Below are 27,707 nucleotides of genomic sequence, written 5' to 3'. Positions count from 1 at the left end.
AAGTATGTGTATCAAATAATGATACATTAATGGTTGTCTTAAACACATTTCTCACATGTATGCTTAATGTAAGTATGCTGTTAGTTATACTTCACTAGTTGTAGGGCAGATGCTAGGCATGATAGAAGTATTTCACAGAAACAAGAAGTCTGCCCAAAAAAGCGACTGGAAAAATGTTATTTCCCAGAACACTAGTCAAAGAAAATGCTCCTACTTAACAGCATCACTAATCTCACAAACATAAATAGTTAACGAGGCAAGTTTTCTAAATTTTATTTAGGCATCTTAACAATAGGTAGATTTCAGTGCAGAAAGCTAAATCAAGTATTTGAAAATTTATCATAATGAAAATATGCACGCATTAAAGTGAACCAATAGTCCATCATAATTTTTGTAACATTTTAAACATTTCTTTCACTGCATCATGAGTAATATAGTTTTTTAATCTTGCTAAATGAATGCAAAAAAATTTACTATGAAAACAGAAGCCTACAGTGTGTCTAACCTACCTGCAGTAATAGAACAAGGCCTAATTCAATATTTTACATTTTAATGTGACAATTATTACATTACTATCACCAGTTAAAGATAATAGTAATAAGCCATTAAGATAATTATATGAATCACTAAAGGAGTATGAAATAGGAAACACAAGGAGCTTCAGATATATTTGAAATTATGAGAACTTTAAGTACAGTATTGTATGCCCACAAATAAAATGTTTTGAATAGATTTGACACTAGTCAGGTACCAAGAAGTTGTGTACTATTATTACAATGAAATAAACAGAACTCAATGGATTTTAAACAGGGGGATGTGACAAACATGTTTGCATACTAGATGAAAAAATAATATTAAAATAAACAATTAGAAAATTTTTTTATAAGTAACAGGTATACAAAACCTAGGATAAATGTTACTACTGAAAACTGTTGGAAAAGTAATTTGCAAGCTTTGTACTAGTGAGTTTATCACAGCTGAGATTTCTCTCTACCAAAAATAAGAAGCTTTTTTTTAAACACCAAATTAAAAATTATTTCTTCATGAAAGGCACTTAATGTAACTACTTCCAGCTTAACAAAAAAAAATAAAGCTCTTGAAATACAGCCCAATATTTAATTTAATTGCTCTCCATTGCACATCTATGAACAAGGACATAAGACTACCCTGTCATCTGCCCGCATGCCAATGGAATTTTTGCATTCCTCACTACACCCCAAGTGGCCTGTAGATGTTAGAAAGGCAACACAAACATTGCTGGAAAGAAGCACTTCAGCCTCTCAGAAGCAGTACTTCCAAAACCTAATAAACTGCCATTCCAATTTTCTGTCCACTCACCAGTGTGCATAACAAGGCAGCTGTGAGGGCCACAGCTGTATTCTGGGGTCAGGCAGCCTCCTCCCAGGCCCAGTTCTCCAGCTCTGAAGGAAGCCCTTGAATGCTCAAGACAAGTCACAACTCCAGCCCCACCTGCCACCTCACTTGCAGGCTCAGCAACCACAACTCATGGCACAGGAGATGTTCAGCTGCCAGAGAAGACACTACCCCAAAAAAGTGGTACTGTTTAAGCAAGGAAAAGCCCAGTAATTAATAGACAGGAATCAACTTCATGAGCCAGCTTACAGAAAAAGTTAATACCAGGACAGTAACAAATTACTAGACTTGAGATATGCTTTGCAAGAAAATGCTAAATGATAATACAGTAGAAATTGCTACATTCAGAAAATTAACTAAACCCAAAATATTCAGACAACTACTAAAAGTCATGGTCCATGGGGAGGGCTATATGCAGACATGCCTTCTACAGACTTGAAATGGAACTTATAATATTTGATAGCAGCTAATTCAAATGTTAATTACCTTCTGTAAAGTAAACACTATTGTGTATGTAAAGTGAAACACTATTACCAAAAAATCCTACACCCCACACTATAAAACTCCACCATATCTTTAACTAATCACATGCAGGAAGTACAAAGCGATAACAGAGAGACAAGACTTGCTCTTAACAACTCTGTACCTCTGAATGCAGTGAAGAAGCAATGACTTCTTCTTTGGGTATTTGGAAAATTCAAGTTCCACTTCAAATTTCTCTCTTTAGAGTACACCACAATTTGATATAAGGAGGAATTTGAGCTTTTACTCATCAAAACACCTCCAAACAGTGACTTAAAAAACTCTTAATTCTGGTTTTGGACTTTGTCTAGGAATAGGACCATAAAGTCTTTTTAAACTTATTTTTAGAAACATTCTTTCTCTAAGATGGCAAGCATCCACCTTACTCAGTAAGACATGCTATGGAAGACTTCAAATCAAATAATCCAAATTTTAATTTTGTCAGGTTTTTACAGATTATGACAGAAAATTTTCACTAACTTCTCTCCTCTGTCCCACTATCACAACCCCCATCCCTTGACCAATGAAGCAGCTGAAAGACTGATGCACTAAACACAGCCCTGTAAATAATAGTATGTAGGAGATTAAACTTAAGCCTAATGCTACAGTCAACCTTCAACAGCTGAGTTCTATTAATGGACACTCCTTAAAAGAAATCCTTATTGGTTACTATTTAAAACTACAACTCTATTAAAATCTTGACTGAAAGAAATTACATGTGATACATATTGCCCATCACTGTCATGACAACACCACCCAGTTCAAGTATGTATGCATCATTTACCACAATTTATTCAAAGGAAAAAAATACAGAAGGGTTCACTAATCAAATACTATCAATGACTACACAATGTGAAAGAGCTGAGTTAATTTATAATGGTAGGGATTATGTGTAAACTAGACAACTAAGACTTCCAGTGCACTTTTTGAAAAGCCCAATGCCATTATTCTTTCAATCTCCTTCCTATGTGGATTTATTTAAGATCAGCATTGCAAAATTACAGCACAGTCAAGGCACTGTAAAGAACTTAATAGAAAACATCAAGGGAAAAGACAATTAACTGCTGTTTCACTTCAAGACTTCAATTTCACGCACAGGACCAGAAATTAGGGGAGGGTGTGTAGGTTAGTATGCTGAATAGCAACTGCACACATGTGTGGCATTCTGTTCACTGCTGAATGTTTTCTCCTGTTGAATACTTACTACTTGCTAATGCACAGTCCTTTGAAAGTTAACATTCCAAAGTGTTCCTGCTTTCTCATTCAAATAATCTTTTTAATGAAGAAATTTTCAATTATTGACACATCAACCTAAGGCCAAATTATCTGTGGGAAGTTGTCAGCTTCCTACTTACACTACTTGTTGACCTTGTAACTCTTCATGTATCATATCTATTTCTGTATCTGAACTTCCCTGTTTTAGGCTCTGTCGTCTGTCACTGATGATGAATTAGTAACAAGAAAGAAAACAATTTGAGCAACAGATGATAGCAGAAAATACAAAAAAAAAGCCAACCCAATCCAATATTATGCTACTTGCTTCTAAGGAAACAGGTCAGCAGTTCTGAACACAGCTCCACTTTTAATTCACATGCTAGACTAAGTAAGGAAAGCATAATGAACTCCTCCAAGCCTTGTGCAGGTCTCAGCAACCTGCCAGGTGAAGACACTTTATGTTGCTGTTGTTCTGAACATCAGATGCACATTTTTCAATCCCATCACAGCCCTTCCCTTTGATCTGGGTGTTACTCTGCATTCAGGTTCACCTTGTTTGATACACCTCTGCTGCAAAAAGCATATGTTGTCTTTCTTTAGCCTGGGTTATGGTGGGTGTGTTTTTCTCTCTTAGGAGGCAGAAGGTGAGAGAATAGCTCCTAGGTGGTAAGGTTACTAAATCCAAATCTCTTGCTTCCTGGACCAGTAAGCATAGAGAAGATAGGCTTTTGTTGCCATTTTTCTTTAATGACATGGTCTTGTCAATATATCTTTCAGTGAAATTATAAAAAAAGCCCAGGACTGTTTGCAGCCCTGAATGAGCACAGTAGCCAATACAGAAGTAACCAACACTCACACATACCAGCAGCTCTGAGGGATTTTTCTTTATTTTATAATTTGAATCAAGTATTGATTGTCTTTTATGCAGCTAAGTGCTTTTCTGGCCAGACTCTATCAGCAGTTAGCACATAAACAAAATAAGATTTTGTAATAGAATAAACAAAGCCAGAAATCTGCATTTTTTATCTATTCAGAGCCTCAAGAATTGCTGATAGTCTTAAAACTATGTCACTCCAAGAATATATATGGAAAAATATGAATTCAAAGAAGTGCTGGTTTAGTTTTGCCTCTTCAAGGGTAATACACACTTGACCTGGATATGTATGTATTTAACTACTCTAGGAATGGTGCCAAAGATGGTTGGTGACCCCAGTTCCACAGTGTCTGTCATTATGCTGGGCTTGGAAATCTTACAAGGACATGGACATGACAGACACACATGCACCATTGCAGGAACTACAGCTGACATTTTCATCACTGACAGAAGACAAAGGTTTATGCTACTGACTGTACATTTGTCTTGAGAACAAGACTTCTGATAGAAAGACTCCAAAGCTACCAAAACTTTTTTTGGAAACAAGGGCTTTCCGATTTAGAGCAATGGAAATTAGAGTGTCAGACAAAATCAGTGTATCCTAGGCAGTTACATAAATAAAAATATACATATAAGGTACATAAAACATTCGAATCCATCTTCCTTCTGTCCTTACCCCTACCAAAGGAAAAACTTGAATCCTGTTAGTCTAGCTGCTACTTTTTCCAGTTTGAAAAAGAAGCCATAGGGCCGAAACAAATTTTTATTATTTTAATTCTTTTATGTAGTGAACCCTAAACATGTGACAAGTAGAAAGTTATTTAATCAATAATGATATCACAGAACAAGTTTTGACAAGGCTATGAATAAAGAAAATCGCAGAAACAGGAGAATAACTCAAAATGTCATTGCCCTTTAAGGGCATGAAAGTGCATCCAATAAAAGGTCAAATGCAGGGGATAAAGTATTAACAATTACAAATCCCCAAACAGTTGTATTTAATAAAAAATAAGGTAGTGAATAATTGAAAATATACAAACAGAATAATCTGTCAAACGTGACATTCACACCTGCATCAAAATCCCCATGCAAGAAAGGTGCCAACTAGTAATGCTCAAGCTAGTGTTAAAAGTATTAATAAGAATGATTGGCTTTTTTAAGTTCAGCCTTCTTGTTTTCAATCATGGTTCATTAAATTGTAGTGCACTACTAGCACAATGTAAAATAGCTAGTCTGAGTAATTCCAAATATATAACCTCTCTCTGAAAAATAATTATGATATGGAAAACAAAATTATTTATTATATTCTTCAGTGCTCCATTACTTTTTAGTTTGCTTTTTGTTTAAATGACACTTACACAGCCAAACAGAAGGATAAAAAGGAAATATCCTTTTGCAACTTTCAGGAGGACATGAAGATACCAACCCAAGGATATATAACTCAGAAGCAATGAAAACAAAGTATAGGTTTTTTTTTTTTTTTCTAAGGAATAAGAATTTCTACTCCTTAATTTGAAGCCTGTTAAAAGAACCTTATAGGTAGGCAGGGTAGGTATCAATGAGCCTCCAGTAAAGAAATTAGCAAAAAAAAAAAAGAGGTCATTTCTCCTTGATGAAGCAAAATTGGTTTCCTCTGGATGCTACAACTTCATCAAATGGGGATCTTAACTATTCAGTTCATTAAGATACCATCCACAGTTTTGGAAACTGTTCCAGAGCATGTGTGGAAGTTCTCTTTGATGGTTATACTGCTGCTATTGTTTAACCAAGCTGCATTATTTAGCTTGGTTAATTCACCTCTTCCCCCCTCACTCCCCTAACTTTTTCTTTTTTTTTAACACTTTCCCATCATTAATTATTTTCCTCACTGTAGAAGTCAAGATGTCTTGACAAGCTTTCTAAATGTACACTGCTTGATCCTCACTGTATAAGAGCTACTTTTATGAGAGGTTTTCCTTTTAACTGGGAAAGGCCAAAGTTAACAAGACTATTAATGTACAAAACATTTAAAAAAATAACCAGAACTTTATCTGATGCTCTTTAGTCTAGTAAAGCACAATGCACTATAAGAACATGAAGCTTTAATGTTTCTGGCGCCAAAGAAAAATAGAAATGTCTCCTGGGAAAAGGTACAGGGTGCCATCTTCACCAGCACTTAACAACGACACAGAATTAGAGTTAACAGAAGTTAAAGGGACAGAGTTAAGCATAGACTGCCTAAAAGTCTCCTAGAAAACAGATGGACAAAAACCCTAAGCAAACAGCAAGAACATTATCATACTTCAGTATTGTACTATGGCACAATATTTTGATGTTCCAAGAAGTGATCTTCACCGAGGTTGGCATTTGAGAACAAATTTAAATTTTCTGAAAATCAAAACTACTATTCCTTACATGCCAAGTATACTTCAGAATGCTACAAGCTGCATATCCAGACTGACTTCTTATTTCAAACTACTTTGTGGAAGAATAAATACAACTACATGTTCATACATAAAAAAAAACCAAAAAAAAAACTAAATCCAAGATACCATACCACTACAAGTTACTCAAAAGAAATGGCTTCAGAAGCACTATTTCAACTATTTCAAACACCACTATTTCAACTCTATTGTTGATGACATCATGATATACTATTTACTAAGTGCAAAATAATACCAAACCACCTCAAGAACTTATTTGATTTACATGGTTTATCTGGCAGCCTATAACAGCAAGTCTCTTCCAGGTAGCCTTACATCATATATGGTGGTGTAATGGTTTAATACTTAGAAATGCATATGTTTATCCTGCAGATGCAAGGATGTGAAACTGCTCTTAAAAACAGCTCAGTACTTCTCTGACTTACAGGCTAGAACAGATCTGTTACTTTGCAACACCAAGCTTTATGTTATGTTCACTACATATATACTCTCAGCCCAGCAAGTCAGTCCTTTAATTAGCCAGATCTCTTCTTTCACCTTCCTGATTTCTACTGCCTAAGGTTCTATGATGCACTGCCTGCCATGAAAAATAGCTTGAAGCACAACCGGATTTTTCTTTTTTTTTCTGCTTGATATTCCAGGAATCAAACCCTTAAAACAACGTCTGCCTCTATAATATTCACAACTTTGCAGAGCCATCAACAAGGATGGCTGCCACATGTCTGAAATCAGAGGCAAATGAAACAGTGGGTCTTCTTACACTCTGGAGAAAGGCAGACGCCAGCAAGGGCTCAAGAGAAGTATTACAAAAACCTTTGCTAAACTAAAGCATTCCAGTGCTGCTCCGAAGCCAAGACCTTCAAGTTACAATGCAGGGAATCCAGAAACATAAAGCATGTGCCTGGCATAGACCTAATTTCTTACTGAGAGGATATGGATTGGATCTTACCAGGGATATTAGCAACAAACCACACTTTGTGGGAGATTCTGGGATAGATCTCTACAAGCCCTTGTCAACAGCAATAAAGACTCCCCATGACACAACCTCCAAGAGCCAAAAAACCAGTAGTGCCTTCTAATGCTTTCTCATTCCATTGTCCCTATTACAGCTTTGAAGCAGCAATTCAATACCTGTGTAATAATGCATTTTGTGGTAAGGATGATAGTCCAAAACACCTCAAAGTCTACTGACAGACATGCCTGGCATCACTGAATTTAAAAGCATTCTGCTGCATCCTCTAATTAAAGAAAGTCTGATCCACCAAAATGAATGTGTCTGAAGGTGATAAAACTAAATAGAACAGAAAATTAAATATTCCTGCTTCACAGAAGAGCTCTGTGCAGCCAGAATCAATGTCTCAAATGAGACCTTGTCCAGGCCTTTCTCAATGGACTACTGGAACCATAACACATCCAGCAAAAAATTATTCAACCACAAGCAGTTTATGGTTGATGTGTTTTCTATCAGGAGATTTCTATAATTTCCTAACAAGACAATGCAATTACAGATCAATTAATAACATGTCTATGTAGATCTTCTTTAAATTTTACTCATTTCTAATGAAAACGATAAATTAGTTGATGCATTTCATGTATATGAGTATTTTTAACAGATTATTTTTTAAAAAATAAATTATTAGTTATTTTACAACAATTTATGAGACTTTGAAGAGACCTTCTATCTTCTAAAATTTCTTTTATATTTTAGCACATTGCCTTTACTGTTTCTTCTTTTAAAAAAATGATTTATTTATATATTTAAAGCCCTTTCACAGACCTTTCAGTAATATTCCAGTATACCTTTCCTGACACAAGTCTGACTAGATTAAGTACAATCTTCCAGACCTCTGGTCAATTATTTTCAGTATTCTCTGTAGGTTTTTTAACACAGTACAGTTTTTTTCCAAGTCTTTATTGACCTTAGGCTCTTAAATCAAGCAATTCATAACTTAACATTCAATCACCCTGTGCAAAAGAATTGCTAAAATAATGAAGATGAAGTAAAGGGAACAGTAAAAATAATGGAGTAATGGAGAAAAGAGAAAAACAGACAGTAACTCATAGGATCTTTGTCGTTTACATGCATTACACTAACACTGATGGCAATACATTACTTACAAAGAGCTCAAAAATCCTTTCTAACACAGAGGAAATTACTCTCATCTAGAAGCAACATTATTCTATGTGCCTACTACCTGAACACAGGACCAGCTTTCACACTGCTCGCCAAACCAGGTTAATGTCCAGGGAAGAGCAGAGCTCTGGAAGGCTACAGAAAGGCCTCCCACAGGTCCTTCTATCCTGAAGCACATTTTATCCATGCACGAGTTCCATGTTTATGTACCCACTGTACCTACAGCCACATGCAGAGAAGCTTTTCTGTTACTGAAACAATCACAAGATACCTGAAGCTGGGCAGAAAGGAACCCTACAAGACTAAGGGTAATAAACACATTTTGAAAAAAAAATAGCATGATGGCTTGTTAACACATTAAAATAAACACCTGCCCGCCTATTAAATGAATAAGCTCTTTTCACCCCAGAAAATACTTCTAGACCTTTTCTCATTCACTGGATAGAAAGCTGTATTTCACTATAATATTTTTTTTTTCACAATTATTTCAATCTAGGTCAAAGCTGGCAGCAAGTCTTAGAACTGCCTCCCAAGGTGAATGCATTTGCTCCTGGTTTGTTGTTAGCAGTCTGTCCATACAAACACAACCCAGTATTTTGGTAATATGTCTTTAAAAATGAATAAACTATTTTTCTGTTCATCCCACTTACATTTTTCCATTACTGAGTTGATTTGTTGCCAAAAAGACTAAAAGAGGTACAGGATTTGTGAAGTTTACTTGTATTTAGACAAGTAAAATCTTGCTGGGCTATTCTTTTTCTTCATGTATTTAATTGATTCCATCCTCAGTATTAGCTGTCTTTCATTATTTTGCAACCATCTTCAAATTATTTTGATTAAACTAAATTTTATTAAACCTCATACAAAGCTAGCTAGTCCAGTCACTCTTTGCACACCTTAAAAAAATAATAAAGCAACAAAAAAAATCACCACAGAATCAAATCACTGGACAAATAACAAATAAACCACTAGATATGTAATAAATAAACCAGACCTTGGGATGAAGGTTTTCAGAAATAATTTGAAGTAGTTTGTTAATCAATACCAAAAATTTCTAACTGGAGTAATTCTGCTTTCAAATAGTCAACATAAAAATCATCACTTTATGGTCATACTAACTGAGAAATTAACATATGCATGTGCTTCTCAAGACTCTCTTGAAAATGTTAATATAAGAAATGTGTTTCAAAAGGCTAATTTTGTAAAAAATTTAAACCTTAGGATAAATATAAAAAAATACCCTATATATAGATACACATGAATCCCATCAGAAAACAATCCATAACATCCAACTTCTAGTTAATGTAGATCAGTATCATAGACCTCAATCTGCAGCTTTGATAAAAGACAATCCAATCTTAGGTCGTAATAGTTTTAGCCTAGCTAGTCTCTAACTAACAGGATTTATTTGTTGTAACATGTTAATTTAGTGTAACAAGTTCAACTTGAAAAGCTCAGCTCCCAGAACAACTAATTTAACTTCCTCTACAGGAAATATGCTTATTTGAAGGCATTGCTGGTATTTTCTGTGGAAAGAACATAAGATAACCAGAAAAGTCTATTTGCAATGCCTCTGTTATGATTGTATGCAATGATTCTTAAGAGAGCCATACGCCAGTTTGGCACTGTAATTCAGGAAAGAAAACATTCACTTACCGCAGTGTGACTGGAAAACCTGTGGCTTGACTACCTGATTGCAGATATTGCACACTACAAGATAGAAATCATCATGAGCTGGATAATGGCCAAATAAGTGCATATCTGTGGGAAAGTTAAAAATATATACAAGAATTAGAAGTTATGCTTTAAATATCTATTAAGAAAAAAAAATTGAAAATACTGTAGGGCCATTACTGTTACATTAATTTACACAAAGCAAATGTATACATTGCTCCATAAGAGCTGCTTACTATGTTAAAGAGATTTTTTTCCCTCTTTTGGGTTTCAAGGTCCTGTACTAATGCTGCAGTCTCATCCCTTAGGTCTGAGTAAGAACACAGACTGCAACAACTTTTCTTAACACTCACTGCAAAGAAGTGGAATAAGCATTTCTGTACTGGTCAAATGTTGAAACAGTTAAGGAATATTTTTTTTAAATCTCTGCCTAAAGATCCTTATAGAAAACATGTTGCATAGGTTATGTTCTATGTTACAATATTCTTGACTATAAGTTGCTTGAGAAAGGCTCCTGCTTAAAAGCTAGTTATAGTAACCAAGGTCAAGGATCCTACAGCTTCAAATACAGCCAGGAATGCCATGCCATATGAAATTTCTGATTCTCTGCAAATGCCCTTCCCTAGTTCTGACACCCTGCTGTTTGTCCCCAACAAATACTGTGGGAAGAGACAAAGTTGGTTAATAAGGTATTTCTTGGTGATGGTATGAGGAATTTAATGAAATCCAAAGACAGGTACAGTCAGATGATGACAGGCACTTGTCCCTCTCAGGTGAAACACATAATGCAATACATGCATTCTTAAGCCATTACAAGCAGAGTAAAATGGGCTTAAATTACTAACTGAAGTCCTCAGAACTCTAACATTACAAGTGAGGTAACCTGTTCTACTCTTCATTGTTATAACTTAAGAACAAGCACACACACTCATCCACCACAGCTTGGAGGATAGAAACTCCAGTCACTTTTATGCATTTCAGCGGGATCATGTCACCATACCCAGCCTTGTTAATGTATGTGTTGCTGTACTAGTAACCCCATGCCAAGTAGTGACTCCACAGATCACACTATTTCTCAGATTATAAAAATAAAAATGTTGTAAATTTCAGTGTTATTCAGAAGCATCTGAAATCTATTACAGAACTTACAAATGTAGACTGAAATATTAATCTGGTGCTTTTTAAGCAGGAGGAAAATCAAGAGAACAAACATGTAAAACAACAGCTGTGATTGATAAACATCAACAACTAAAGCCTACTTTTCCAGTAAGTCATGTACTTCTAAAAAATAGTGATATCTTCCAAAAACTGACTCAAGCAGGTACCTCAGTTCACTACTTCTTTACTAAAGCAATTATTTTGGCCCTAGAACTAATTTCATAAGTAATTCTGCCCTGGCCTCTGGCATTGTAGGTAACATCACTGCTTATGATGGCAGTGCTTAGCATGATGAAGTGCAAAATGTCTTTAGCTCCCAAAAAGCCCAGAGAAGAAGGCATCACTCTCATGGTAATACAGGCAATACCACAAGTAGATCCAAAGAGACTCATTCAAGATCTCCTGGGCACAAACCAGCCCCACCGACCTGCAGGTATTTCATAGTATGATATGATGTGCATTGTTCCTTTATCCACTGAAAACTAAAACTCTTTCTTTCTGTTACTGCTTGTACCAGGCTATAAAATCCAGTTGAAAGGTTAACCAGACATGACACCTTTGCAGTGCTGGTCTTGCACTAACCAAGCCTTCAAATGCAGTACAGCCAGGTGAATGCAATCAACACATTCAGCCTAAATTCAAAAGAATGTCGGTGGTAAGGTATAAACTCCTTTGCTGTAATCAGTGTTAGTACTGGTGAAGCCAGAAGTGCAAAGCTAGGTTCAATCAAATCTTCCTTATTGGTAAAACAGATAAACAAAACCCTAAGCAGGAACTAAAACAGGCCTTTTTATTCTATTTATTCTTTTAATATGATAATTCAGTCACCTTAAAAATTATTTTACAATAGCAATTCTTAGCTGGATAGTTTTGATCACAACCTACAGATTTCCAATAACAGCACAGTAAATTCCACAGAGAGGACTACTACTTCTGGGTACGATTTGACACAAAGTCTCAGCTCAAAAAAATGCATTTAATTACAGTTATGAAATATTTTTTAAATGGTTAAAACATCTCAAAATATTTTTTTTCTGTTGTTTGAAAGATACGGTGACAATCTTCTCATGAACACATAGAGACTTTGCCCTTCACAAACAGTAAAGTTTCAACTGTTTTCCCATTTAAATTCCTTAAGTTCATCTAACCTTCACAGGTCTTTATCCTAACCTTTAAAACATGTCCAAATCTGAGGTGTCTAAAGTTTGGCTGGGTCTGAGTCTGAGTTTTTATGATTTCTGGCTGCAGGGAGTAACTTGTAAAAAACATAAGGTATTAATACTGGCAAAAACCATCCAAGGACATAGGTGGGAAAAGGAATCGGGTTAGTTCACAGGATCACAAAATCATCTATCTTTTCATCAGGCACTGCCAAGGAGCCAGAGCAATGAAGGAAAACTCCTGTAAGCTTTCTCCACTACCCTGGCAAACACCACTGCACCTAACAGGTAAATAGCACCATTTGAGGGTGGTTTTTTTTTTCATACTCCATATGGGTTGATATACAAAGAAACTGGACAGACATGTAGGAGAACACACCAAAATGCTGCTGTGAGACATACAGCATCAAAAGGATGCACAGATGCAGAGTAATGACATACTGAAGCAGCATTTTAGAAGTTGTTTTCATTTTGCAGGTGCCTAGATATAACCCAGTGGAGGTGCAGGTGTCCATTGTAACTGTGAGTCTTCTGTATGAAGTTATCAGCCCCCTCTAAGAAGTCCACTTAAAATAATCCAAGAATCAAGAGGACACAAGACTGCAGGTTGAAAATAAGAATCACAGCACACAAATATACTATTATTAAATCAGAATAGATAAAAAACTTAAATTAAACACCGTATTTCAGGCTTTTAAGAATCCTTAAAACTCTCACTATGCAGGAGTTTTTAAGAAAAGAAAATTCTGTAAGTCCAAGCAGATTTAACTACCTCTCTTAGTTTATTCATGTTAACCAGATTGGCACAAATCTGGTTTCATGATTAAATTCAACATTTGTAATGATATATAAATTACTTTTCAATTGAAATTGCACAACATATTAATACTGTCTCACTAAAAAGTCCAACTGGGGATACACTCTATTAGATGCAATACTACACATGCAATCCAGATCAGAGAATGCACAATGAATAAAGCAAGGAACATTTGAAATTTAAAATAAAGTAGAAAAGATTAACAGCTATGTATCTTTTCATACAGATTTTTCTGTTTTTAATAAGAACAGTTCAATGCTACCATGTTCTACTCAAAATAACCAAGACTAAAAGATTATTTTAGACACTGGTATCATTCTTAGATCAGATTGCAGCCACTTGACAATTTAGACCTTGTGTGTGCAACAAAAAAAGACAATGGCCTCTCCAAACAAAAAACTGTCTTCTAAAGGCAATAATCACATCTCCCTGCCTGCTTAGTCAGAAAAAATTGTGATAAGTTTTTCAGAGAAGATTACTTTTGGGGAAGAAAACATGTCTCTGAAGTCAGCTTAGGAAAGACTTTTTCATGGAAAGAGGCAAGGCCACTGAAAAAGACAGGCGATAATTATTGAATAAGGTGAGAGACTATCAAATGGTACTGAAATAATTATCAAGGTTCAAAAAGAATAAGGAAGGACAGAAAAGCAACTGTAAAAGAGTATTTATTTTCTACCAAAAACTGCCTACCTCCTAAAAGTGAAACAAAGTGACCACAGCGTGCATGACTCACTGGCCCAGCCCTCCCACAAGGTAAAAGCACTCCATAGCCCCCCACCACAGTTGCCTCATTTTACTGGAAGATATTTCCAGCAGACTCATAGTAGACTCTTGATGGCGAAAAGAAGTGGCAACTTACTTTTCAGTACCCACACACTTTCCAAAAGGGCCATGCACATATACCTCACTCCTTGCAGTGCTGAAAACCTCAAAATGAACCACAACTGACACAGGCGTGCCTCTTGATACAATACAATGACAAAAGCCTGCTTGAAAATGAGCTACTGAACTAACAGGATGCAAAAGCGGCCCATATCATGGGAAAGATATTCTATATAGGTGGAAATCTGAGACAGTGAATGCTGCCTGTTCAAAATTACTTTCATAGATTAAAATCTTAAATTATTACTTTGCGTATGCTTTGCTATGGCGCTTGAAAAATGAATACAACTTTCGCCTGTAGGTGTTATATTACTAATATTTGCAAATAAAAAGAGAGCTGTAGCCATATGACATAGTTTTGTAAGACATCAATTTGGTGAAATGCACATTAAGAACACAAATACCATAGAAAAAATAGAAAATGTTGCTTCTGCAAATTGTGGCACAAACACAACAATGCAGGTGTCAGAAACGACTTTTTATCTTCTCCAATAACACACAGAAAGGAATTATTTTTAGTAACAATCCAAGGCAGATGACTTACATGAAGTTCCTTCTCTATTATTATATAATTCATAATAATTTACATCCCACTGTATAATAAAACACAAGCTAGAAATAATCTAAAACATTCTTCCACTGCAGAATTAAGGTTGTCAAACAGTAAGACCTCACAGCATTGCGTGGGAAATCAAGTTTTAATGATGATCTTTTGCTATAAATTATACACACTTTAAATGTTCGCTTATATATCTGTTGCTCCACTAAATATACCCACAAAGCCCGCTTTGAAAAATATTAGTTATGTTTATGTGCCAAGAGAGAAAAGGGGAGTAAGGAGGGGAAGAGAAAGACTGTTCAAGACACACTGAAGACTGGTTTAAAACTAAAAAAGAAAAGCTAAAAAAAATAGCAATGGCAAAAATGGCAATGGGCAAAACCGAATACATATGATTCTTCCAGCTCCTAGAGCTACACATTTTTAAAGTCTATGTCTACAATTGTGCCCAATATTTCCCTCTTGTTCCACAGAAGCGACAAATCTGTACATGATTCAAGAACTGGTGTAAAGTACAAAATCTTTCAGTGCAGTAGATTACTTAAAAAACTAAGTAATTTGAATAGTGAATTGAAACTGAAACAATAAAAAGACAATCTTCAGGGCATTATTCAGACAGCAGTTAAACACACTTGCATAGACAGGTTGGTCTTATCATAGAAATAAATGTCACACTCTTTCCATTTAACATGAGCTTATTCTCCCCCGAGTGCAGTTTTCCTTTCTTACACAAAAACCAGTAAGTCACTTCAGTAATTAGTTCGCCAGAATAAATTGCATTTTACCCCCGAAAATGTCAGTCACAGTTGCAAATTAATCCCAGAATGATTTAAGCTGAAAGAGATCACTGGATGTCATTTACTCCAAGATCCTGCTGAAATTGTGGCTAACTTCAGGGTCAGAGACACAAAGTAAAGCTCAAGATCATTTTCTGATGGAAAAATGCAGGTCATGGTTAAAGTAATCATGAAGTTGAGGACAAAATAAAATTAAAATATTCATGACAGAACTAACACAGGACCAAACACAACTGTCGTAAGTCCTGACTGATGCCCTTCAGGTCCTAATACAAGGAACTTAAGATTCTGCATGCTATAAAGTCAAATGAGAAAGAAAATCAACGAGAAGAAAACAGAAATACTGGCCTTCTCAGGAGCAGCAATAATAAATGAAACATGATTGTCATAAAGGAAAAAAAAGGTAGGGAAAAAGCAGCAAATAGACTTAAGTGTCAGTGTGGTAAAGAGTCAAGGTCATGACACCTTTAAACCAGTCCAGTATGGTTGAATGGTATGCTGCCTCCCAGGTTAGAGCAATCATGAGGACAGTGGCAATCCTAAAGAACGCTGGGAATAGTTCATTAATTATAGTGTAAACAATAAATACCACCCCCAGTGACGCAGAAAGACTTTGTACTCCATGGCCTTATCTAGGCATTATGAAATGGTACTGAAGATGGAAATGGTGCCTTCTATTCCCAAAGAGCCATACTAAAAGAAAAAACAAAAGTTCATAACTGGGAACCAGTGATCTAAACAAACATTGTGGATTAACCATATCTGCATATCTTTTGTAACAACCTTTGTTTGGAAAGGATTAGAAAGTAAACCATGCAACACTGACATTACTGTTTTACATAAGACTACATATCAATAAAGAGAAGAATGAAATAAGCTCAGGAAAACGTGACAATGTTGTCCTTCCATAATTCTGAAGGCTTTTATGTAATCTATGTAGGCTATTTGCCATCCCAGTCTAAGGTAATTTGGTAATAGAGGACCAGAATTGCCTGGATTAACATATTACAAGAATACTGGAAAACACAAAACTCACATGTCAAAAAGTATGCTGCACACCTGTGACACCAAAAAAAACTCCATTTTTCATATCAGCTTAGCAGGGTGAGGACAATAAAACCAATATTTGTAATTGAAATGGACATCACTCAATTACACAGTATCTAGTTTTCAGTAAGCTAAGTGTAATTATAACATAAGAACATGAGGCAATTGTAACAACTCCAGTAACAGCTACAAAATCATTAATTGTTCTTACATTTTTCTTTAATTATTAGATTGTACTTCAGGGAAATTATCTAAAGGAGCTTCTTCCTCAGGAACTTGGATTTTGAATCGCCTTCTATTTTACATACACTAACATATTTCAGGAACTATAGCAACTGCTAATGAAGTTTGTATTATAAAACTGTACAGTCAATACCCAGAAGAAAATCCTGCTATATTATAAAATAGATACCAAGTAAACATATTAAGAACCAAAGACAAACAAATAAAAAACCCAAACAAACAAAAATCCCAAAACAAAATAATTTTTCCACAAATCAGTTACCAAATATCCCTCAAATCTATGTGAGCAAAATACAAGGAAGAAATAGGCTTTTAATGTGTTCAAAATCAAGCTAGAAGAGTAATGTGAATGTAAACAGTATCTTTAAACAACAGGTTAATATTTAGATCTGGCTTTTGGTATTTAAGGAGATATGTGCCACCAAATATCTCTATTTTCTCAACCAGATACGTTTAGTCTAATTAAAAATATCACCTCCAGCTACAAATTTCATCTTGCTTATGTCTGGAAATCTTCAGGACAGCAATAGCATTATCAAGTGACAGCAGAAATTAAATTACTGAGGGCAAGGAGAAAAAGACACGTTATTTATAAGGATCCAGACCATGTACTCCATATCCAGAAGAAGAGGTGACATTCCATCTATGTAATATACAGCATAACTGTCCCCAGACTCCTGAGCATGGAAAGCATAGCAAAGAGTTAAGAGACTTTCTAACCCTGCAGATACAGTGGGTTTCTCTTAGATCTTATGTATCACTATCAAAAACCTTGGAGAGTGAGCATGGCTGCACACAGGTGTGCATACAAGGGATAGGGAATGTGCAGGAAAATCATCAATCTCTACATTAGAATTGTGATTTCTTAACATCCCACGGGCAGACACAAGGGGAGGAATGTCTGGAAATCATCTTCATTTCTCTCATAATTCAAAGTGAACATCATGCACCTTGACTAGGCAGTCTCCACAAACTACCTAGAGCAACAGAACCATCCTTTCTTTCTCAAATACGCATCAAGAGAAGTCTTACTGCAAATGAGACTTGTCAGCAAAGTAGTACCCTTCAAGGATGATGGCACTACATTTCAGCTCATTCAGATTGATGGATAGCTCTCTGGAATCAGACATTTGTCCTTCAGCAACAGTTAGAGGGTTGCACCATGTCCATACTTTCTGCAGCAGGTGGACTCTGACAACTTCTATGCTGGGAAAACACACCTTGACACAGGAAGAGATGTCATCTGCACTTAACTACTATAACTCATAGAAATACGCAGTGTTTCAGCTTTTGATTTTTCTGCATGAAGATGATTAAGCTTTCTGATACATAGCCAAATAAACTAAACAGGTTTGGAAACATCATGAACATACTGGTCCTGCAGAAGCAGTAAGATGAAGCTCTGGAGATACCAAATGCTGGCTGACAAAGAATCAAAATAATTTAACAATCCATCTGTAAACTTCACAACAGTACCTTTGTACTACACATCATCTTCAGAGTGAGTCAGAGTGAGTAGTAAAGTGTTTTTTCCTTATTTTTCCCCATTTCCCTCATGGCCTCAATGATCTTATATTAAGTGATCAAATATAAGTGATCTAAAAAAAATGGAAAGGAAAATAACTTTTTTGACATTTACTGACATTTTCTTTTGTTTGTTTTTTTTTAAGGAAATGTTGAATATATCATATTAGGGACTACTGATAGTCATATTAGGGATTGCCAAATTTGGAGCAAAAAGAAATGTTTTAAATCCAATTAGTTTGCTATACTTTTACTAATTCTAACATCTGGAGTGCTAGTAATGAAATACTACAAGGATAGCAGGTTTTCTTCTTTCATTTTCTTCAATGCACACTAAGAAGATGCACACTACTATGCAGTAAAACAGTCCTATGGAGAAAAATCCCATAGCCACAAAATCCCCTTCATTCCTATTTCTTCTGTGCAGATTGCCATGAAACATTTAATCCTCCAACTGGTGTTTCCTTCATAAACACTCAGCAAGACACAACTGGCACTCACACACTTGCCTGCAAAGCTGTATTATCTTCTGCAGAAGAGTGACTCTGGTTTAAGGCAGTACAACTGGACTGAAGGAGAGAGCTGGCTTAATTCCTGGCTCCCAAACAACATTCTTGCATGACCCCTGATTAGATATTTCTGTGCCTCAGTATCCCATCTCTAAAATCAGGATAATATGCTCTTTGTCTGCCCTGCCTGTTTAGATTGCAGCCTTTCAGTATTCTCTTACTATTTGTCCATACACTGGGACCACAATGGGGCCCTTCATTTTGGCTGGGACCTCACTATGACAATAGAACAAGCAACTAATAAGATAACTTGCAGTGTGTTTTAGAAGCACTGTGGGACAATCTTGACAGAAATTCTGTTTTTTTTATAAAGGATTTAAGTCATTAAGGATTAAAGAAAGTCTTATAAAAATGAATTTTTCACACCTTCCTAGGCCACCTCTTTAGTAACATTATTATTATTATTATTGAAAATAAAATAGCATTATCAGAAAAATATCTCTCAGAAATGACCAATTTTTATAGTAGGGGAAATGATGAGTAAATGAGCAAATAAACACTGAGAAAAATAAAATCTTTAATCTCACCTATGTAATTTTACAAAATGCTAAGAATTTAATTGATCTTCACTTCTCCCTACAAAAAGAGCCAAGGCCAAGAACATATTTTAACTCTCTTCTCACCCAAGATAGAAAGTGTCTGCTCATTCTTAATCAACAGTTGCATATTAAATGGAAACGTATTGTCTAAACATACTGTTGAAAAGGTCACAAATAATTCTTATGCCAGTTCTCTGAGCTTTCTTTGTATTGCCTCCTACATCTATAACAGCACCTCTTCAGGAATATTGCCTCTCATGTAACTCAACTCCCTGAAGAAACTTACTTTCAGATAGACTTTCAATAACATAATCTTTTTCCTTCACACAGTTTCAAATTAAATAAATTTAGTTCTCTTTCTTGTAGGCATACAGATCAAGCTACCATTTAAAGTGTTCAGCTGAGGGGTTTTTCAGTTAGAGGACTTCATGCCAAGGAAAAATACATGAGAAAAAATATTAATTAATAACAGGAGGTGGAAAGATGAATGAGAAACTTTCTAACCAAAGTTCAAACATACAAAATATCTACCCAAGGCCACTTAGACAAAACTGTAAAAAAATTCTTACAAATTGAAGAACAGCCTATAGTTCCACTATCACACAACTCCAGAAAACAGCTCTCATTCTAAGAATTCTTGTCTCAAGGGAATAATTATCTTTGCAAGTGCAATCAGTCAAATCAGACTTGTACTGTCTGAAAAAGCATATATACATCAGCTCTTACATTGAGATTTATATAGTACGCTTTCATGCACGCCACAAACATTTCCCAGGATAGGAATATGCTCCTGCTGGTTCAACAAGTTGCCTACAGACAAACAAGTCAGGCAATGCAGTACTCTGTGCTGGTACAGCAGTCTTGTCCTTATTGCAGGAGGTAAAAGCACAGTTTTGCTGGACTAACCGAATCCATGATGAGAGCCTGCTGCACACCTCAGAGAATGTTCTTACCTCTAAAACACACAACCCTTAAAGAATATGGTCATGAAGGGCTCAGGTCAATACAAGTCTGTATGCCACTAAAGTGTCTATCAAATCTTCAGTATGAACACATTAAAGAATATATATACACTGTATTCGGAGGTGTTCCGTTCCTTCCACCTCCCTCCTTCCTCCAGGAGTGCCACTCACACTTCCTCAAAAGTACAGGATCAACCACAATTTAAAGCCACAAAATAAAGCTGTGCAGTTAAAGTGACCACCCTATAAAGGAGCAAACTCCACTAGCAAGACAAGCTCATGAAATTTGCTGCTAAATGAAAGTAAAAATCATCAAGCAAAAAAAGGCCTTAAGAAACTTGTGGAGATTTTATCAACTAAAGAATGAGCAGAAGAAACTCTAAGTATTTTCCCTCTGAAATATCAAGATATTTCAGTTCTGAAGACCTTTAAAAAATTTACAGGGCAAGTCTAAAGTAACCTGCCAATCTAGTAGTACTGAAAAAGCAAAAGAAAGAAATGAAATGCAATGGAAGACACACTTACTACTTATATCTGTCATCAACTTGTTACGTTGCACAGTACCTACTCTTGAGAAAAATCATAGGTTTAATATTGTCACTCAAAGGCATACATGCTAATAAAAGCTATTAGTGAGGGCTCTCTCCTTTTAATGAAAGAAAGAAGCAGTTTATTAGCTCAATCACATTATTGTTGTGTTTTAATTTCTGCTACACTGAATACTGCACATATGTAATACTCATTATCTAACAAAAAAACCCACAACAATTTCATTTTTGTGTTTTCAAACAGAGACTTGGGAACGCTTCAGATGTCTCTGGAGCTATTTTGTTTGTTTCCTGGACAGGAGAAAAAGGTGGCTTTTGTGAAATAACTACTCAAAATACAGAAATGTAACAGTTTTTCTGAATTTTAATCTTAAATACATGACTACTACAAGGATATTTCCAGCTCACTGTTCTTCACAACAGTTGATCACCTTCCACTATTTGGCAGCAGCAAAGACTTATTTGTACTTGATTGGTACTTCAAGGGGAAAAGTACCACTAAGTAGCATTTCTTCTTCAAATACCACAAAATAGCATTTCTAAGTCTTCAGAAGCCTTTCTCTTTAAAGGAAGACTACTGCTGATCAAGTATCAGCAGGCTGAGTTGAGATGTGCTACAGTGAGGTAAAAATAAAAATGTTTCAGATCCATCTGACCAGGAAGGTAGTGAGCCTCCTTCTCAGTGCAGAGCCCATGTTACCACTCCTTGCAGCAGGTACACTGCAGCTTCATTGCTGTTGACACCTGACTGAAATTAGGATATGAAAGGCTCAGACATTTTTACTAGACTGCTAAGAACATCCTAAGAACACACATAAAGAAAACTTCACCAAGATTAAAGCAAGCTGCTGAAAATGGCTCTGCTCAGTGACTGTCTCGGGTTCTTGGCACAAATGTGGAAAAGGTGGGCAACAACCTTTGCTGACACGACCTGCTCCCAGAGTGATGCTTTCACCTCCACCCAGCTTCCTGCATCAATCTCACCCACCTAACAGCTTGCTGACATGAGCAGACCACTTAACACTTATGCTGCAGTCTGATGCCTGTCAACTTTGCTTAGAAGCAATCTCCCTTCCAGCATTATACTTTTCTGAGGATTTGGGTGCAGAAAAGCAATTGTTCATTTATTTCTGAGGATTGGAGTGCATGGAAGCAGTTGCTAATTTATTTCACCCAGTATTGAGTGTTGTGCTAGCTCTTCAACAACTAAAAAAGTATCAACCAACCACTTCTGTTTACAGACTGATTCTTCATGTGTTTAGAATCCACATTTTTTTCTTCAAGTCGGTTGTGCCCCCTAACACTCCATGATTTATCTAATTGTAGGGTCATTGAAACAAGGTTTCCTAGATAAAGTTCAAGACACAGCTTTTCAGAGACACTCCATTCTCTGGCACATATCTAGCTTCAGCAGTGCCTTGAATTGACAAAAGAAAAAGGAGATAGAGGAGCAAAAATGCACTGCCTTGTCTCATGGATTTCAAGTATAATCCAGCATCATAAAGCAATAAAAAGTCATCACAATGCATGGACAGAGAACACTTTGGAGACTTTTTTACCAATCCCACTTAAACAAAAATATCTTCTCCATTATCATAAGGAACAAACCTTACCCCCATTTACTTTAACAGTGAAGGTCCTTGGAGGGCTGTTACTAATTATTGCATAATCCAACAGACTATCCAAACAGGATAGTGGACAAAGTAGGAGTCAAACCCTGCATTCCTTCATCCCCTATGGGGAAAGCTTTTAGACAAATTTCTTGAATTCTTAGTGTCTTTCCCTGTACATCAAGAGGAATTATGTACATTTGTAACTTATAATTAAGCACTTCCAAATTTAAGTACAAAAAGCATCACACAAGAAAAGAAGTATACCCATTATTATGCACATTTGAATAAATGCTAACAACTCATCTGCAACTTTATGTGATAATTACAATGGCATAAGTGACAGCTAATTCCTATCACAGCATTTCATCTGGAAAAACACCACTGGTATTACTACTTTTCCAAAAGACTGAATTCAACAAAATTCAGCTTCTGAAAAAAAAAAAAACCAATGGAAAGTAGCCTGAATATGGTACAGTAGCCATGTGAGTGAACATCTGTCCACTAAAAATTATTTGCCTGCTCTCCAAGTTGCAGACCAGAAGCAAACTCTGGAGCTGCTTGCATGAGCTGAAACTGCTTCAGTGCAGTACACATTTTGAGGAATGTAACACATCTCAGCACAGGACTGCACCGTGTATGCTGTTGCAGCACCAGAGCTGTACAAGGTACCAGCCTCAGGAATCTTGCCAGCAGGTTGGTGAGAGATTAATGTGGTGGATGGATTTAATGAAAGGTAATGAAGGGTAATACAGCACCAGACAGAATCATTATTCTAATCAAAAGAGTCTGTGAAATTCTTTGTTAAGGAGTCCAAATACCCGAGTATAGAAAAAACTAACACTGACACTAACTAGCACTAATACCCTACTCAGCACAGCACACAGAATGACCATATACATCTGTAAAGTGCATTTTTGGAGTATCATTCACAAAACTCCACATTAGTCATGTGCTCTTCAACAATCTTGTCTGGGATAGACATGTGAGCATTGTTGAACTGTGTATCTGAATGGCAGACACAACATGTTAATGTAAACTCCCTGTTAATGAAGCTTCTGTGAATAATCTATCCAACTACTCTGCAGTTAAATACCATCCAAGATGATCATAAATATTTTTTCATCATAGAAAGCCTCTGCCTAAGGAGAACTCTTAAGTTCCCAATACACTTTCTGCCAGTGTTAAAATACAAAGCACCTTCAAAGCTTCTTAAATTAGTTTTATACATACTTGTTATTTTAAGTCTCAATGTTCAAGCGCAGTACATTATTTGATATCTAAAATGTGGTCATTTGATATCTGTTTAAAACTTGTCTCTCAATTGCAAGCATTAAAGAGTAAAGAATCCTTGTAGTTTATAAAACTGAACTCTTTTTATTTTGATTATAACAACATGTTTCTGCAATGCAAAAAGCCTGCAAGAACTGTGAGAAAGGAGAAGCACATCCTCTGAGTAAGTTACTAGGATACATAGTACCTGCATAGTTACATGATGATACAATAGTTACATGATGATACAAAAGAATTTAGGCAGTTTGGACACCTTACTTATACATTTCTTTATTGATTTAGTATCTGAAAAATTATTTTATAACTTTATTATTCTACCTATATTTACAATACTTGAAGGACACTTGCAACAGCATTTTGCAAACTACTAAAAAATCTTATAATATTACATTTTTTCAACATGGCTTCATGTTAGTGAAAAAGAGAGTTGTTTTTTTCTTCCTGATTGTATCATCCTAAACTCTTCATAAGCACAGATTAAAACTTGCTAATTTCTACTGTGCTATTCTTTCATCATTTAAGTGAAAGTTTCTTTTTCATGCACCAGCTGAACTTTACAGCTAACACTAGCAAAGTTATCACCTATTAAGTTCAAGGGCAATAGACTAATGCTTTCATTAGAAAACACAGGCATAACTAAGATTTAACCCTGGATTCAAAATTTTTGTCTAAATCTCCACATACTTACAGTGGGAATACTGAGTTTCATCTCAGAATTATATTTTACAGCAAGGAGAATATTGCAACTATTTACCACTTACAGTTTAGATGCTGACCACTTGGCCATTCACAATTAACTTATTTTGATTTAGTATCAACAGGGTAGCTACCAGAAATTAACAGACGACTCTCCTTGTCAAAGAAAGGAAAAAAAAAAAAGAGCAATCATGAAAAAGAAATTATAATACCATAAATCACTAGTCATCATTCATGCACAGTTAATTATCCAAACATGCCCCAATTCTTATTAAAATAACATACTCACAGTTAGTTCACAATCAGCGTTTACATTCCAAGTGCTTTACAACTGCATGTTTCAATAACTTTACAAGGACTTACTCGTCTGTGCAAACAGAGCATTACAAAATATCAAACTTGTTGCAAAATCCCTGATGAAATAGTGAATAAAATCATCTCTACTAGAATTTCACCAAAATTATATGCTATATTAAAAAAAAAACTAAAAAACTAAAGCATTCCTTACAGGTGCATATTTCTTCATTGAAAAAAAAAGAAAAAAAAAAGAAAAAGAAAAAAAGAAAGAAAAAGAAAAAAAGAAAAAGAAAAAAAAAGGAAAAAAGAAAAAAATTCAAATAATACAGAACTATTTTTTCCAGTTCTATTGTCAACTGTTATTTCACACACTTGAATTGCATTTCACTTTATTAAAAGTTAGAGAACAAATATTTCAATGAACATTTCAATGACTGGATTACTGTGTTATCACCATGACATCTGCATACAAGAATATAAGGACCTCCTCAGGCCACTTGCATGGATTTGACTGCATGGCTCCCAGTTACATTCAGAAGACTTCAAGATTTTACAAACTCCAGACTTACACAAAAAAGGAATGTTCCCATTTTCAAAGCAGTCAATATTCTGAAATATTAAGGAAGATCTGGGACATGTAAGGTGAGCAAGATCATTCATGATGGGAGCTGTGCTGCTGTTAATGAAAACTTTGCCCTTTATCTGCCCATGCAGAGTGCTGAACACACATACCAAAGGAACTGTAAGCAGTCAGTAGCCCAGACACATCAAAACTCAGGACACTTTAAGCAAACAAAACCTTAATCATTTACCACACTTCTTGACTCCTTCAAACAGATTCTGATGATTTGCAAGCTCCCATCGTCTTCACATTAGGTGTATCTGAAGCACTTACACAAAGCAAATTAGGCAAGAGGTCACACTACGAGGCAGGACACATCCCCTGAAACTTCAGATGATACATTCCCACACCCTGCCACATTCCCCCTGGCTCCTCTTACCCACCCTACTCCATGGTAATTTCCACTCACCTCTAGCCCCCTCCAACCTTTCACTTGCTCAAACCCCTCTAACGAAAATAAAGCTATGACCAAAAAAGGAAAAAAAAGCCAGGAGCAACTCAAAACTATGTAAAAGAAGGTATTATATACAACACAACAAGCAAGTTCCTTGCTGCAACATCTCTCTCTGAATGAACCAATGACATAGGAGCACTCTGAGTCAATTTACTTTCTTAAAGAGAAAATAATAACTGATACCTGTTAAAGAGAAGGAAAGTCTCCTTCAAGCTATGGAAGACACTGTAGCATCAAATTGCTAATCTGACAACTCCTTTGATCTAAATACAAATTCTGAAGAAAAAGAACCCCACATTTCAAAGTTATCTGAGGTTTCAGTACACAGGTTACTGGAGTGCAGTACATAGATATTCCTGTATACATTGAATACTCCAAGGCAAGCTTCGCCAGTGCTGTCTGACAAGAGACTTGGATTTTGCTAAGTACCTACCTACATTTGGTTGACTGCAAGAACAGCAAATTTTAAAAACAATTAAACAAAACAAGAACAGTAAGAAATAAAGTACACATATTCTGATGACAAAATCTCTTCTGTAAGACAGTCCTTAAGACAGACACTTTCTGGAGAGACCAAAAAGCAGCTTCCTCTCCTCAGATAAAGGAAAATTAAAACTTGACAGCACCAAAAGCTGTAAAGCTGTGGCTAGTCAGTCTCCAAGTTCCCACATACATACCTGGTCCTCCATCACCTTTCATAAAAATATCAGTGGTAAGGAGGATGTAGCTCCCATGCAGATACAACTAGCTATGCTGTGTAAATAAGATCTATGTCTAAGGTGAATATTGTTGAAAACATGTTGTGTGTTGCAATTATATGCAGCAATTTATTTATTTTTATTCACTCAGCCTCACACAATCTCCATATGCAGGTGCATTTAACCATAGCACTCCAGCAACACAACTAAAGATTTATATTATATGTCTGGAGCCAGTCACTTGGCCTCTCCATGTTTCTCTGTTTCTCCATCTGTGATGCTTCACAGAAAGCTCGAGAGGCTTAATTTATAATGCAACCTGCCAAGTGCTTTACAGAAGTATGTTACTAAAGCATTAAAACTGTTTGTTGGTTCTGAAAGAGTAAATCGTTAACCAAACCGAAATGTAACCAACAATATCCTGCACTTTTAAAATGCTGAAGTATCATGTTTACCTTATTTGCCTTTATAGAAAAAAAGCCTGCATACTTTAGGTATTTTATTACATTAGGACATCAGAAGATCTGATTTTCTTCTGACCCCCCTTTCTGTCCATTTACTGTTACACTCCCAAAGGAGATGATAAGCAGAGAGAAGCAAACCAGTAATGCCAATCAAAGTGACACATGCCTAGCCAGACTCAGTGTCCAGAGGCCACTGGGAAACATCTCTACTAAGGAATAAACAATGTTTAACTGACAGCAGATGTCAACTACAGGTCACCTGCTCAGGGCAGGAAACAGTTGGGATGCTAATAAAGACAAGGGCATACTGTTCCCAACACCTGCAAGACAATATAGTAAATACTGACAGTAAACATATTTAAGCCCTAGACGTCTTTCAAACCAGTATCTCATGTGAAAGTTTTGTATCTATACAAACCCCAGGCATAGGCTTTTGCTCTTTTTCAATTGTTGTTTTTACTGCAATATCACTGAAAGAATTCTCAGGAAGCCATTTCTGGAAAGCAAAACAGCTCACTTAAAATATTGACAATGGACAAAGATTGTCTTAAA

General features: G+C 35.9%; 1 protein-coding gene across 3 annotated transcripts in view; it reads right to left on the bottom strand.

The window, feature by feature from the left end:
• ATXN7L1 (ataxin 7 like 1) overlaps positions 1-27,707 on the bottom strand; it is a 107,582-nt gene that overhangs the window by 61,474 nt on the left and 18,401 nt on the right. For 2 of the 3 annotated variants that reach the window (XM_053942059.1, XM_053942058.1), the window contains exon 3: positions 10,199-10,303. The exons of the other annotated variant lie outside the window; for it this stretch is intronic. In XM_053942059.1, the coding sequence (XP_053798034.1) occupies positions 10,199-10,303 (105 nt within the window). The remainder of the gene's footprint in view (positions 1-10,198; positions 10,304-27,707) is intronic. 3 annotated transcript variants of the gene reach the window in all.

This window comes from Vidua chalybeata, chromosome 5 (genome assembly GCF_026979565.1).
Source record: "Vidua chalybeata isolate OUT-0048 chromosome 5, bVidCha1 merged haplotype, whole genome shotgun sequence".
In the NCBI taxonomy this organism is placed as follows: domain Eukaryota; kingdom Metazoa; phylum Chordata; class Aves; order Passeriformes; family Viduidae; genus Vidua; species Vidua chalybeata.
Note: the sequence above shows the minus strand (reverse complement) of the source record. Positions and strands in the feature narration are given on the sequence as shown.